At 57.6% G+C, this 15,222-nt stretch overlaps 1 protein-coding gene across 5 annotated transcripts in view; it reads left to right on the forward strand.

Annotated features, from left to right (window-relative positions):
• Positions 1–15,222, forward strand: part of DDC (dopa decarboxylase) — a 74,203-nt gene that overhangs the window by 12,245 nt on the left and 46,736 nt on the right. For all 5 annotated transcript variants that reach the window (XM_072791713.1, XM_072791712.1, XM_072791715.1 and 2 more), the window contains 3 exons: positions 6,443–6,671; positions 8,482–8,595; positions 10,479–10,598. In XM_072791713.1, coding sequence (XP_072647814.1) covers positions 6,471–6,671; positions 8,482–8,595; positions 10,479–10,598 — 435 coding nt within the window. In that variant the 5' untranslated portion in view covers positions 6,443–6,470. Of the gene's footprint in view, positions 1–6,442; positions 6,672–8,481; positions 8,596–10,478; positions 10,599–15,222 lie in introns of those variants that run through there.

Here is a 15,222-nt window from a genome sequence, read left to right on the forward strand (position 1 = left end):
TTTAAGGGTAAGGTCAGGTTGTGTATTTGAGACCTGTCTTATTTCTTTTTTAAAAATATTTTATATATTTATTCATGAGAGACAGAGAGAAAGGCAGAGACACAGGCAGAGGGAGAAGCTGGCTCTGGAAAGCCTGACATGGGACTCGATCCTGAAACTCCAGGATCATGACCTGAACCAAAGGCAGAAGCTCAACTGCTGAGCCACCCAGGCGTCCCGAGACCTGTCTTCTTGAGAAAGGCTTGTGTTGCTGTGTACTTTCCTCTTAGGGAAACCTCTGCTGTATCCGGAAGGTCTTGAACAGTCGCATTTTCATTTTCGTTTCTGTGAATCTTCAAAATTCTTCTTTAATCTCCTGGTTGACCCATTCATTCTTCAGTTGGATGCTCTTTAGTCTCGATGTATTTGCGTTCCTTCCAGATGCTCTCTTGTGGGCTAATAAGGAGGCAGTTGATCGAATGAACACTGGATGTTACATGCAACTGATGAATCACTACACTCTATGTATTCAGAAGCTGATAATACACTATATGTTAATTAACTGAATTGAAATTTAAAAAGAAAAGAAAAGAAGCTGCGTTTGCAAAACACTGGGATTTCCATTTGTAAAGAGATGAGCTCAAGGACCATGGATGAAAGAAAAAGGTGAAATCATGTTTCACCGAAGGAGAGGGAGGAGCTGTTGCTGCTGGTTCTCCTACCTCACAAAATGAGGTACTTTTGCTCAGTTAATACATTTATTTTTATTTTTTAAAAATTCTGTTTTTAAGAGCAATTTTAGGTTTGCAGGAAAATTGAGAAGGCAGTTCAGAGTTCCCATATATCCCCTTCGCTCACCCCCCCCCACCATGCCCCACATCATTTCCTCTAGTTTTAATAAAAAATTTTGCCCCAATGCCAACTCTGAGGGCCACTTAACTCATTATCCCATTTAACCTCCCAAGAGTGCTTAGGGATGGGCATTTTGACCAGGCGCCTTTGTGCAGGGCCGAGGGGGTGTCAGAGCTCAAGGATGTGCCACAGCGCCATTGCCATCCTGACCTGACGGAGGAGCTGGCCGTGCCCCCAGGCCTCTCCGGGGGCCTGTCGAGATTCTTCACTGGCTACACTGTCATTGAAAAAAATGCTAATTTAAAGATTAAATTTAAAGCTCCTAAATTGTTAACCAGAGTCTTCCCAGTTAGGGAAGAGCGTCGGGGATTTCTCTTAAGGCAAGTACAGAGCTAGCCACCCTATTGTTAGAAGACTCTCATTGCTGGAGGCTTCCTCGTGGTATGGGTTAGAAGAAGCAATTCTGGCGTTGGGGTTATTTCTGCTTCTGCACCCGCAGAGGAAATGTCCATCAAGAAGCCAGGTGACTCAGAGGAAAATTGGTCCAATTACTTATATGCCTGGATTGGTGCTGATGTGCGTCAGGGAAAGAGACAAGGTCTCAGGCCCCAGGGGAAGCGTGTTTCAAATCCTAATTACGGTTCATTTTTCTTGGAATAGTGTATAAAAAGTGTAAGCACTTTTTATCAAGTTAGAGGAGGAAGACCAGGAAAGGTTGCAGTGTCCAGCGTCCCAGGGTTTGGACAAGACCTGGCTGCTGAGCAGCTGGAGGCAGGACCACAGACAGACGCAGAGCACCCCTTTGCGGTGGGCCCCCGGCCACCCCCGGTGCTGACTGACTCCCCAACACCCAAACTGTGGACTTGGTTGGTCCTGTCAGTTCAGCTGTGTCATCTCTGAGGTCCCACGGGCGCTCAGCCACCCGACCCCCACGGCGTATGGGACACCCTCCAGGGCCTGGTGTGGGTTCTGGCCAAACACTATGGCTGAGGTTGGTCCAGGCTCTGGTGGGACTTTGGAGCCACAGGAGAGGGAAGCTCCAGTCCAAGGTGAAAATTCGGGTCTATGCTGGGCTAACTGAGCTGTTAGTGAGGCTGGAGGCCCAGAGGCTGGGCATGGACGTGAGGGACCCGGAGGGGATGGGTCAGGGTTCCGTGGGGGCCATTGTCTCTCTCTTAAAAAAAAAAATTAAAAGATTTTTATTTATTTGAAAAAGAGCACAGGCAGGTTGGAGGAGACAGAGGCAGAGGGAGAAGCAGGCTCGCCTCTGGGCAGAAGCCTGAGATCATGACCAGAGCCACAGGCGGATGGTTAACCCATTGAGTCCCCAGGTGCCCCAGGACCTTTGTCTCTTGGGGCTTTTTCTAAGGCAGATACTGGCTGCTTTAAAGGTAAAGAGTAGGGTAGGGATGCCTGGGTGGCTCAGCAGTCTAGCGTCTGCCTTTGGCTCAGGGCATGACCCTGGGGTCGTGGGATCAGGTCCCACGTCAGGCTCCCTGCATGGAGCCTGCTTCTCCCTCTGCCTGTGTCTCTGCCTCTCTCCCTGTGTTTCTCATGAATAAATAAAATCCAAAAAAAAAAAAAAAAAAGGAGTAGGGTATACTAGAACATATTCCAGAAAGAAAATGTTTACAGGACCAGAAGATGTTTGGTTCGTCCACTCATATCATCACTCATTCATCCCCTAGACCGCAAGCATTTGAGGAGCTCAGTGTGACCTCGGGTCAGTGCTTGGTCCTGAGAAAGCAAAAAGCAACAGTTGAAGATGCTGCTTGGAGGAGCCCCCGTTAGCAGGAAATGTCTGCACAAAGATAAAGCACAAAACCAAATAAGCCGTGGGGCAGGCAACAGAGACGAGGGAGTGCAGGGGAGTTCGGACCTGCCTGACCGAGAAGCCAGGGGGTGGGGTGCCGGGTGCAGAGGTCCAGGCAGGCAAGGGACCTGCACCCACGCAGCACGGTGACGGCGCACACAGAATCCCGGGCTGGCCCGCCCGGGGATCACATGATGTCGGTACAGGCTCCTCTGAGGGCCTGCAGAGGCGTCACTCCCAGGCTGCATCATGGTCGACGTCTTCCAGCCAATGTCTGCCCAGCTCAGGGGCCTGAGCTATCAAATAGCTACAAAATGAGCACAAGATCCCCTGTGGCCGTGGCAGTAAGAGCCTTCTAGAAAGGTCCATGTGGGACACAGTAGGCAAATAGATGGCAAAAGAACTGGGATGTCATGAGCCGGCCTCCTCTTATAATTTGGGACTATTTCTTCTGCGGGATGAGACGGTGGGTGTCCGGCCGTTTTCCCTGCGGTGCCCTGTGTTGGCCATCTGTGCTGTGTAGATCACAGGCAGCAGCCGATTCTCGGGGAACTGAAGCATCCTTCTTCTTTTTTTTTTTTTTTTTTTTTAAGATTTTATTTATTTTTCATTAGAGACACAGGGAGGGAGGCAGAGACACAGGCAGAGGGAAAAGCAGGCTCCACGCAGGGAGCCCGACACAGGACTCGATCCCGGGTCTCCAGGATCACGCCCTGGGCTGCAGGCGGCGCTAAACCACTGAGCCCCCCGGGCTGCCCCTGAAGCATCCTTCTTAATGTTGCCCAGGTCCGCACGCTGGGTCTCCACTTGTACACGTGCTACCCCCCAGCAGGGCACACGCAGTTGGCCCCAATACCTACTCCACTAGGAATTTTTTTTTTATTTCTTTTATTTATTTGAGAGAGAGAGAGAGAGAAAGAAAGAGAGAGCACAGAGGGGAAGGGCAGAGGAGAGAGACACAGCAGACTCTGTCCAGGACATGAAGCCTGACGCAGGACTCGATCTCATAACCTTGAGATCAGACCTGAGCCCAAGCCAAGAGTCAGGTGCTCACCCTCCTGGGCCACTTGGGCGCCCCATCCACAGGACATTTTTAATAGTCATCCACACAGTACAAATCATCGAGGAAAAGATCATGAGATTCGATTACCTAAAAATTGAAATTCTTATAGATCATCAGCAAAATTAGGTCAAACAAAAACATGAAGAAAATGTCTGCAGGATGCATCACAGAGATAAGAGAAAACCTAGTACAGCAGAGCTTTCGCAATTAAGTAAAAGCAGTGGACAAGCAATTCAAAAATCCACGCGGCGAAGAAGCGAGAGAAACGCACTGAACCTCATTAATCCAAAAAAAAAAACAAAAAAAACAGACTCGTCAGTCCCCGGGAGGCTGGTAAAGCTCACAGCTAGATTGCTCAAGCATAGCCCTGGCAATAGCACGGCTGAGCGAGCACTGTCACACGCTCCCCCCGGGAGAGCACTTCGGGGAGCTAGGATTCTGGGGACACATGTGGCCCTGTGACTTTAAGATACAGAAAATATGTATTTAATAAGACGTCATTCCATGGAAACTATGAGGTCAACGCTCTTCCTTTCAGAAAATTGTAACGCAACACAACGTGTAGAGAAATGTGGATTATGCCTCTAGGTGTCTGACGGAATAGCCAATAGGTGCCATTTATCGAATGTTCCTTTTGCGCCCCCGTTCTAAGCTCTTTCCGTGTACTCGCTAATTGACACAGAAAAATCCTTTGCGGTTGTGCCGTTACCATCACGACTTTTGTTTCCAGGTCAAGTTTGCCACAGTGCCGATTTACACCGGGCAGCACAACCGGACATCTGGGTCAGAGGCCTTCGGCTCTCAGTCCTGACGTGTTGGCCATTGGGCTCCAACAGCTCTTGCCCCTAACGCAGTTGGGACTGACCGAAACGTCCACTGATCGAAGCGTATCGTGAATACAGCACGCGTAAGCTAGGAAATACGAACAAGGCTGAGAACGCACAGGCTGGAAGAGTATTAACGCGGGACGTGCACTCGTCACTGCTTAGAAAAGTAAGCTGACAAAAACACCTGCAAATCCATACAGTTTTAGTTGAATTTGAACCACACCAACTTGAAATACTTCGATTTGGGGTAAAGAGCAAGCTTTACTCTCTGTGCAAAGTTTGAAATAATCCGTCACTCCAAATGAAAAATCCATTTCGAAGCCTGCAGGTCCAGGGACTTGTAAACCAGAAGCTACACAGATGAAGCTTTGTGGCTTTGCGCTAAGAGCCTCCGGGAAGTCTGACCATGATATTCTGGATGGGAATCAGAGCTCTCCTGGGCCTCGAGCTTATAAACACAAACCGGGGACTCCAGGCCATCCCACGTTCTTAGCATCTGCTGATGCTGTGACTTGGAACCATACTTTATGTCCCATTTGGTGTCACCCACACGGGCTCGCTAGATGCAAAGAGTAAAAGAGTATCCTCAAACAATAACACTGAGATGAGGGTTTGATGTAACAATCGGTCTTAAAACAACCTGGAAACGTCCAACGGTGCCCCCAGGGCCGCCCATGGAGCAGGGAGCACTCTGCAGAAAGCATCCTTGGAGACTGGAGAGAACGCTGAGAGGTGGAAAGGCATCTCCAGACTGGCCCGCCTCTGCCAAGATGCCCTCCTGGAACACACCTCAGTCCTGCGTCTGTGAGCCGTCTTCATCCACGCGCCTCGGCACGCCGAGCCTGGCTTTAGCGCAGAATCCTGCCAGCCGGCTCATCGGGAAGGCTCCACCCTTGATATCCAGCCGAGCACTTCTTCCCTCACCCTAGACCTCGAACCTCGTTGCTCTGAGTGGCCGTGTTCCATCTGCGCCCTACCGTACCTGTTGGCTATGCAGCCCGACCCGCCGCTGTGGCCTACGGGGCGGAATCCAGTCTCCCTCCCCTGTTGCAGTAGTCTTGAATAAAATCTTCAGGTTGTGTTTAACAAACATCTGGCAAATCATTTCTCCTTAACACCTCTCACCTGATAAATGTGGTCAAGAAAAAGCTGCAGAAACCCGGCATGGATGACGGGAGCCGATGGAAGACGTGCTGGCGTACTGGCCCCACGTTCATCACCTGTGCCGTGTATGGAAGGTATAGACTCACCCCCGACCTGGCACATATTCCCACGGGAAGGTCCATCTGGAGTGATGAAGCTGTGAACCATGGGAGGAATTCAGAAATGCACCCCTTGCTTAGTACGTGGCGGTCCCTGACAAGTACAGGAAGCCCCTGGAATTCTGAGCGGTGGGCTCCCACTGACTCCGGAAGCCACAGGGTGCAGACAGCAGCCGGCGGGAGGTTATGCACCTGAGCTCCGGGCTGAGCGCGGGACATGCACCGTGTGAGGTCGCTTCTGCACCGTGCTGAGCGATCGGCTCTGTCGCCTGCAGTTGTCGTGCGAGCCCAGGAGCCCAGAGGGTTCCGCTCGCCTGCCTCCGTCCAGCGGCTAGCCAGGGGTATGGCAGGACCGGGCGGGGTTCGCCGTCCGGCTTGGGCAGGGCCGGGGCCAGGTGCGCGCGTCCAGTCCCTTTCTTTGCTACACATGGTGAGACGGGAGCAGTGGCCAGGGGTAGGGTAAGCGTGTTGCTTCGTGTCCAAATCCAGCGGGGCTTCCATGGTCCAGACAGGGACGGAGGTGCCCCCCAGCTGGGACCCCAGCTGTCACCGCCCAGGAGCGGAGCAGTCAGCTCCCCGGCAACTGGCCGCCCCGGGTGAGAGGTCGTCGTGTTGGCTGACGGATTTGTTTTCTCCGGCTGTGCAGGTGCTGCCTCTGGCGAGGCCCAGCCACCATGGACTCAGCTGAATTCCGAAGGAGGGGCAAGGAGATGGTGGACTTCGTGGCCGACTACCTGGAAGGCATCGAGGGGCGCCAGGTGTACCCGGATGTGGAGCCCGGCTACCTGCGGCCCCTCATCCCCACCACTGCACCCGAGGAGCCAGACATGTTTGAGGACATCATCAGTGACGTGGAGAAGATAATCATGCCGGGGGTGAGCGTGAACCCGAGGCCGTGGACGGGGTGGGGGGCTAGCGTTAGGGTAGGACCTACCAGGCCCTGGACAGTCATGGGTCTTATGCCACCTGGTCCTCAGAGCCACCTTGCTGGGGAGAGATTTTATCACTCCTATTTTCTAGCTGAGCCCAAGCGGTCCCAGAGAGGTTAGGTGATCCGCCTGAGGCCGCACAGCGAGGACGCCATGGAGCTGGGACAGCGCCCCAGACTGTGTGGGCCCCAGGGCAGGGGCCGTGCTTCCCCCAGGTCCCCAGGTCAGTCCCCCTGATCCCCTGGTGCAGGCAAGAGTCCTTCCACGCATTCCTGACATTCTTGCATTTAGCAAGAAGGCAAATCACAAGCCTGGAAGAAATGTTTTATTTATTTTACTTGAGACATTTACTTGGGGGGGCAGGGACAAGGCCCTGCTTCTGAGCAGACGTTGCCCTGGGAAGCGGGCCGGCTCCTTTACCTGCAGCCAGTGAGTCATGGGGCCACGGACCCGGCCAGGGCTGTTCCTCAAGACCAGGGCGCCTCTTTCGGGGCCGCTGCTCGCTTTCCAGCCTCCCAGGGGTTTCCTTTGACATTTGTGCTTGGAGCTAAGTGCAGGATTCCTGTTCTCGCCTGGAGGTTGTGCAAACACACAGAGCGCTCGCTGGCTCGCTTGCTCGCTTGCTCGCTTGCTCGCCCCTCCAGGGAGGAGCGGTTAAATGTCAGGCGGACGGGGTGGCGTCGTCTGCTGGCGTCTGGGCAAAACACCTCGGGGCTGCGGGGCTCAGACGGCAGACAGCTGTTTGCTTCTCATGGTCCTGAGGTTGGCAGCGCAAGATCAAGGTCGCGGCCGATTCAGTTCCCTGGAGGATCCTCAGGTGGGCTCGCGGATGGCCGCCCCCGCCTCCCTCCTGTGGCCTCTGCTCCTTGCCACGTCTGATGCACCCCTACCTGCCCGCAGGGGGCGGGGGCACTTCTAGTACCACCCACCTCGGTGTGAGTCAGGGTGTCAGCCGAGGACCTGGGAGCACAGGCACGCCCGGCCTCACCCGGGACGTGGGGCACGATGGGATTGGGAGTTCTCCTCCTGAGTGCAAAGGGGGCGGTCGGGGCGTGCAGGGTCCGGGCCCCGGGGTGGGACTCTGGCCCTGCCCAGCCCCCCGTGACTGCGGGGACGGTACGGGAGCTCCCAGGGCTCCGTGGGCAGGTGTGCGGAGTGAGAGCAAAGGCACGCGGACTCCCAGCGGAGAATCCTGGCCTCCAGGGCCCCTGCCTCCGCAACTACAGCACCTCCGTGACCTGGGGGCGGAGAGCGTCTCAGAGGCTTTGTTCTGTTCCCTCAGAGCAGACCAGTCAGCAGCAGGAACACATCAGAGAGGCAGAGCAGCGCCCCCCCCCCCCCCCGGCCCCCCATCTTCTCCCCTCCCCCATCTCCTTCCCCGACCCTGGGACATCCCCACCCAGCCCTGCATTCCGGCTCCAGAGGCCTGTCCATGCACATCTGCCCCCCTCACCCCCCCGGGGGCCCTGCAAGGCTGGGGACAGAGGAGACAGGGATGCGGGCGAGGATGGAGCCATGGTGGCTGGGGGGGCGTCTTGCACAGGAGATTCAGTCGGGGGCGGTAAGACCAGCTGAGAAGTCTGAAATCAGTCCGGTTCTTTTTTTTTTTTTTCCTCCTAATATGGGTTTTAGTTTTTTTAGAGCAGGTTTGGGGAAACCTGGCTCCTAACCTCTCTTGCTTTTAGAGAGGTCACAGGCTTGGCCGCGATCGGGGCCCGGCTCCCTCACACCCCGGGCACGGCTCCTCTGCACACAGGTGACCCACTGGCACAGCCCCTTCTTCTTCGCCTACTTCCCATCCGCCAACTCCTACCCGGCGCTGCTCGCAGACATCCTGTGTGGGGCCATCGGCTGCATCGGCTTCTCCTGGGTGAGCTCGCAGGGGCCCCAGGGCGGTGGGAGGCGCTGCCATGGGGCCCGGGCACCTGTGCCCCCAGGGCCTGAGCCCACAGCAGTGGCACCTGTGGGAGGGAAGAAGCGTTCAGCCCTGGAGACGGTGCCCGTGAGGGAACGTGGGTTACGGGGACATGATACGGGGACACAGCCAGACAGAGGCTCCTCTCAGGGCCAACAAGCAAAGCCGGTCCTGCACAGTCACGGGGTTTTGGAGGTACCGGGAATTCACAGCCATGGCCCCGCAGTTTCCGCAGCCCGGCCTGGGAATCTGCACTCGCAGCCCATCCCGAAGCTCCGCACATGCCTGCCGCTGCCCCAGCCGTCTCCATGCACTCGCAGCCAGGGCTGCTGGGCCTGGGGGGCCCCGCCATCCCCGGGGTGCCCTGACGCGGGCCCCTGCACCCAGGCCCGGCGCCACGGGAGGGGCCCAGTCCTCCGGAGAGCAGAGCGCGCACAGGCAGAGCCAGGTGCAGAGGGCGTTGGGGGTCCCAGGGCTGCAGACTGCTACGTGGCCTGTCCCCGGGGCTGCGATCTCGTGGGCGCTGCCTCGTGCAGAACAAGCACCCGAGGCCTGTGCTTGAAGCAGTGCATTGGGAGTGTTGGGTGCCCAGCACTGGGACCCAGCATCGCCAGGCTCCCCGCTCCACCCAGGAAGGCTTGGGCGAGGGGTCCTCCCTGCGGCCCTCCCCCGTGTCTGTGGAGCACACTCCCTCCTGAAGGACACCCCCCCCATTCTCTACCAGGGCAGATGTCATTGGACTTGCCGGTCTGGAGCTGTCATGTCCCTTCCGGGCGACATCTTGGCATCTGCCCTTTGGTGTCTGTCCTTCCTGAGGACACTCTGATGTCTCTGGAGCCCTGAAGGGCTGCCCCACTGTCCCCCGGCCGTACAGGCCATGGCACGGGCTCCAACGCCGGGAGCTGGTCCGAGCTGGGATGGGCCAGACCCTCCCACGGGGCTGCCTGGCGGAGAGAACGGGCTGCTCGTTCTTATCAGCCATGCGTCACGAGCTGGCGTGCATCCCTGGGTGGGGACCAAGACCATCCTGCCATCTGCCCTGGGCAATGACGGGAGAGTCCAAGATGGTACATCAGCACCTCGAGCTCCTGAGGGCGAGGGCAGCCACCTGCCCCGGGGGCTCCCAAGGGATTGAGGCCACCTGGAACCCACTTCCCAGACTGCGTCCAGTCCCACTGACTCACTCGTGACTCTGGAGGAGGGCCCTGGATCCCGCTGTAAGCACACAGACGGCTGGGGGGGCCGCCGGTGGTGCTGGTGGAGTGCGACACCTTGCCGGAGAGTCAATAAGGGCTGAGCAGCATCTGGGACGGAGAGAGGCTGATCTGGGCTTCCGTGGAGGAGTAAACCCTCCTGCTGCTCCCGAAATCCCACAAGACCTGGCCCTTGTTCTGACACCTGCCTCTGGAGATGGGTGGGGGGAGGACAAGGGTGGGGGGCGGGGGACAAGGGCGACGTCCCCAGGATGGGGGATGGTGAGGTCGCCGTCCTTTCTGGGGCACATCTGGGGCCTGGGGACTGGGGTTCCCTCGGTTCTCGGAGGGCGGGAGGGAAGGGGGGATGGGAGGTGTGCTGAGCCCTGCAGCACCCGGGCCGAGCGGCCCTCATCAGAGCTGCCAGAGCGAGGGGTCCTGCTGCTGCTTCTCCCCAGAACCCCCGGACGGGAGAGCACGCCGCCCCATTAATCGCACCGGGGGACGGGCCTCTTGAGAATGTTCAAGCCTCTTGGGCAACTGCCCCTAAGCCTCCAAGCCACCAAAGGGAGGAGCTGCTCCTCGCACAGCCGTCCGTCGGTCCCAGGCCGGCGGCGGCTGATTCCTCTCTTCTCGCCCCGCCAGGCTGCGAGTCCGGCGTGCACGGAGCTGGAGACGGTGATGATGGATTGGCTGGGGAAGATGCTGAAGCTGCCGGAGGCCTTTCTGGCCGGGCAAGTGGGAGAAGGGGGCGGGGTGATCCAGGTAAGGTGGGGGGGTGCTGTCCGGCTTTCTGGGGTGCAGGGGCTCCACACGAGGGCCTACAGGTGGGAGAAAGGAGGCCTTTGAACCTCCTGCGTGTCTTCTGGAGAACAAGCAACGCTGAGCAGTTAGGAGCCTCTGGATCTGGACGTGGGTCCTGGCGCGGGCTGTCCCTCTGTCCCCCAGGCTCGGTAGAGCCAAGAGGCCGTCAGGTGGACACCTGCGTGCTGAGCCGGGGGCAGCCACCGTGTGAGCACTTGGCAGGCATCAACCTGTTTAGTTCTACAAAAGACTAGGAGTTGGGGGCCGTTCCACACCGTTGCACAGGCGAGGGGACCGAGGCGACGAGCCCGCCTGCCCCGGCTGGTACGTTCCAGGGCTGGGCTCTGAGCCCGAATCTGTCTGTCGGTGGAGCGGTGACCGCCACCGCTGAGCGCCGTGTCCAGGCGGCCAGCGCGGCTGCAACCACACCGCATCACCCCAAGGCTTCTAGAAGGCGCTAGATCACCGAGAACCATGATCGCCTGGAGTTGCTGCCTCTCCCACGCAGCGCGTCACGGGTCCTCCTCACGGCCGAGTGTGCGCTGGACGGCGACGTACTGGGGGCTGGGGACGAGGCCACGCGAGGGTTCAGGCGTGTCTTTCCCACCGGGCGCCTCAGGACAAATGCCACCAAGAAGACCAGGGTGTTGTGCTCTTTTCCTTTCCCGGCATGGTTGGACCCTGGGCTCTGCTGAACCCGTCACCCTCCTTGACATCATATTTCTGGTGTCAAGTATATAATCATGAAATTGCGAAGCGCCGTTGGCTGGAGGGTCCAAGAGCCGGGGAGGGCGGCCGGTGAAGATGCTGAGGTCCTAGCGCTCCTGGGTCGTGGTCGGTGACTGGCGTGCCCGAGGTCACAGAGGAAGCAAGCCCCCCACCCTGCGCCCCACGCCCTCTGAGCCCCTGTGGGGCAGTTTCCCATGGCCGCTCCCAGATTCTGGTGGCTTCAAGCAGCACAGAGCGATCCTCTCCAAATGCTGTGGCTCAGGCGTCTGACACCTGCGAGGCTCCAGGCAGGACTGTTGCCGTTTCTAGTCTCTGGAAGCTTCCCGCCGTCCGGGGCCACGACCCCTCCTCCGTCGCCGAAGCCGCAGCATCCCTTCCCTCTGAGCCGTCTCGCACGGCCGTGTCTCCCCCCGACCACAGACGAGGAACATTCTCCGCTTCCAGGGCCCCGTGGGTCAGGTGGGCCCACTCACGTGGTCCAAGATGCTGCGTCTCGGCTCTTCATCGCACTGGCAGGATGCCCTCTCCGTGGAAGCCCTCACACGTGGGGGGGACCTGCATGTCTTTGGGGGGGCCTTACTCCACCGCCTGCACACAGGTTGTGTTGGAGGCCGGGAGGCAGGGCTAGCCTCGCAGGAGAGGCCCTTGTTCCCGTGCCGGGCTCGGGTCACTCTCAGCGGGGACTCTGTGCCAGGACAGAGGGCCGACGTCTTTGTGGCCAAGAGGCCACTGTGGCCCGGCTCAAAGCCCTTCCCGCTGAGCTCTCCTGCCTCCCTGCCTTGGGTCCTGGAACCTTCTATCCCGCAGCAGCGACTGAGAGCGGGGAGGGGGGGTGCCCATGACGCACAGGCTGAGCCTCCACCGCAGGCCGTGAGCCCGCTTTCAATGTGAGCGTAGTAGGACCAGGATTTCCTCACTGTGCACTCGAGGTCCGCTCCCTGGACCCCCTTCCTCTCGTGAGGGATTGCACGTCCTGACCCTGCTGACCCTCAGGCCGAAGGCCACACTTGGGGTGGGGGTGGCGTGTGCCCTCTGGCCTCGGGGAGGGAGGCCACCGCCCAGCACCCAGCCCAGGCCCCTCACCGTGGCTTGGCTTGGAGGATGCTGGCAGCTTCTGTCCTGCTTCTGCGGTCCCCCCACCTTCTGAGGAAGAGGCCAGAAGGGAAACGGGGTTTCGGGGAGGGGACGGGACCCCGGCTTCGAATCCTGCGTGACCCGCTTCCAGGCCTGGGGTGAGCTCGCGCTCACTGCCGGCGGCCGACGTCACTTTTCCTTCCTGATGCCACACATTTTGCCCAGATCCACTTGTCTGGTTTGTTCCTTCAATCTGAGCCCACCCCGCACCCGCACCCCAACCCCCACTTGCTAAGCCCTGTCCATCCGGGTCCCTGCTCCTTCTTCCCCTTGGGACATCTTGCTTCTGCAGCACCTGTCGCTGCAGCTCAGCCTTGCAAAAACCCCTCGTGGGTTTTCTGGGACCTTCCATTTCCCGCGAGTCGGGCACCTCTCTTGTCATTTCCAGTTTTCTTTTGTTAATTTACTTTTTTGGTCATTCTCTCCTCTGTATTTGGAGGGAAAGTCTCATCATTTTCTCTGCATCACTGTTTGAATTTTCTGCGCTGCCCATTTATCGCCTTCAAGATCCGCTTTGGTTCTGCTCTTCCTCTTTACAAAAATGTTTTTTTTACAGTCAAGTTTGTTTTGTTTTGTTTTTACAAAAAAAAAAAAAAAACAGACCTTGACTGTAAGCATGGAATCTCTATAGGACTGTTGGGAGCATTCCCCTGGTGTTGCTTCAGTACCCGTGTGTGTTTCTGCACAAGATCCGGAGAATACGGTATTTTCCGTACGGTATTTTACTTACTCTTTTGTTGTGAGCATTTCCATTCTTTGAGATAATTGCACTGTTTTCCATGACGTGTCACAATCTACGTAAATAATTCACGGCATATGTCATATCAGATCTTTCCCTTTATGAATAACATCTCCGGGGACCAATACCCTTTAGGACAAGCACAAGCAGCGTCTAAGCAAATCATCAGCCTCCTGCTGGGGCTCTCGGGGTTGGGTCCACGTCCACCGTTCACACTTCACAAAGAGTAAAGAAAGTAAAATTTAAAAAAAAAATAAGAGTGTTTCTGGATCACTGGATTCTACAACTAAAAATAGGTTAAAAAATAATAATATAAATAAATAAATAAATAAATAGTCAAGTCCTTTCAGCCTTCCGTGATGGTTCTTCTAATTTGATGCTTCTCAAAAATCTTACAAATACTCCGTAATCTCAGGCGTGACTTTCATACCAACAGTGACTGCCCACCGCGGGCCAGGCTCGTTCCTGTGCTTTCTGCGATCCTTTTTCCAACCTGCAAATAGTTAGGAGGGTTGATGGCATTACCGACGACTTCTCTCGTAGCCGAGGAACCTGGGGCCAAGAAAGGGAGCGGATCCTGCCCAAAGGCCCGGATAACTGAAGGCAAGACGAGAACAATTCCATCAGCTCATCCCCGACTCTTCGTTTGGGTTAGTGTCCAGAGGTGCACGTGGGTTCAGTCTTGCAATTATATAGATATATATATTTTTAAAGAGTTTACTTATTTATTCATGAGATGCAGAGAGAGGCAGAGACACAGGCAGAGGGAGAAGCAGGCTCCATGCAGGGAGCCCGACGCGGGACTCGATCCCGGGACCCCGGGTCACGCCCTGGGGTGAAGGCAGATGTCCACGCTGAGCCCCCCAGGGGCCCTTGCAATCATCTTTAAGGACAATCCCATCTCTCCGAGACGCCGGCAGCCCCGGCATCGGCTGTGCACCCCCCCGGCCCCTCCCGGCCCCTGGAGCCCAACCCTCCTTCACCCCCGATGCGCTCAGTTTTGCTGGATGCTGCAGCCTGTTCGCAGAGGAAGCCCAGCCGCCCTCTGCAGCTGACAGCGCTGTCGGCCTGTGATTGCTGAGGCCCCAGAGCCGCTCGGCCTGGTGACAGCCGGGGGCCGGGGCTGTGGGGCGACGCTGCGCCCTCAGGGCCATGGTCACTCACAGCTACCAGGCGCCAGCACAGTGACGGGCAGCAGTGGGATGGCCAGTCATCCTCTGAGCCCGACAAACCAGGTGGCGACATGGTCTCTTAATGGCTCACCGCGCGTGGGTGACACTTGAAACCCGGAGAGGGAAGGGCCTGTCTGGTCCCCGCCGGTCAGCTGTCACCAGCGTTCCTTCTGCTTCCTGGCCGCCTTGCCACGTGCTGCCGGGAAGCCAAGGGTCCTCCCCGCCCCAGGACCGACCCCTGCTCTGCCGCCCCGCCTCCGGCTCCCCTTCCCGCAAAGGGTTGGGAGGCTGCTTGAATGCCTGCCCCAGGGCTAGAGCCCGATGGCTGCTCCGGGGACTCCACGGATGATTTCGGTCTTTTGTGGGGTGTGCCTTGTGTCCGGTCGCTCCCGGCTGCCCGGAGGAGGGGTTCCATGCAGCACGGGGCGCAGCGGAGAGGCGACCCCATAGAGAACGGGCCCAAGGGCTCGAGGCCTGTCGTCAGCGGGGGTTCAGGGCAGAGCAGAGCTTTGGGGCTAAGGCGGGCTTTGGGGTCCCAGGCAGAGGACACGGAATAAGGCAGGTGCTGCAGCACCCAGAAGCTCTGCTTTTCCAGAAGCTCCTCTTTGGATGTGAAGGACTGAGCCAGGGGGTCCAGGAGGCACAGGCTGGAGGAGCCAGGGGGTCCAGGAGGTCCAGGAGCTGAGGCCTTGTGGGGTCCCCTGGGATCGCCCGTCACCAGCCCTGCCCAGGACCTTCGTTCTAACACGTCTACTCTGATCGCTGACGAAGAGATGGCCTGAGGCAATGAGGAAGCCACCTGATGGTTCCA

Source organism: Canis lupus, chromosome 21, assembly GCF_048164855.1.
Source record: "Canis lupus baileyi chromosome 21, mCanLup2.hap1, whole genome shotgun sequence".
Taxonomy (NCBI): Eukaryota; Metazoa; Chordata; class Mammalia; order Carnivora; family Canidae; genus Canis; species Canis lupus.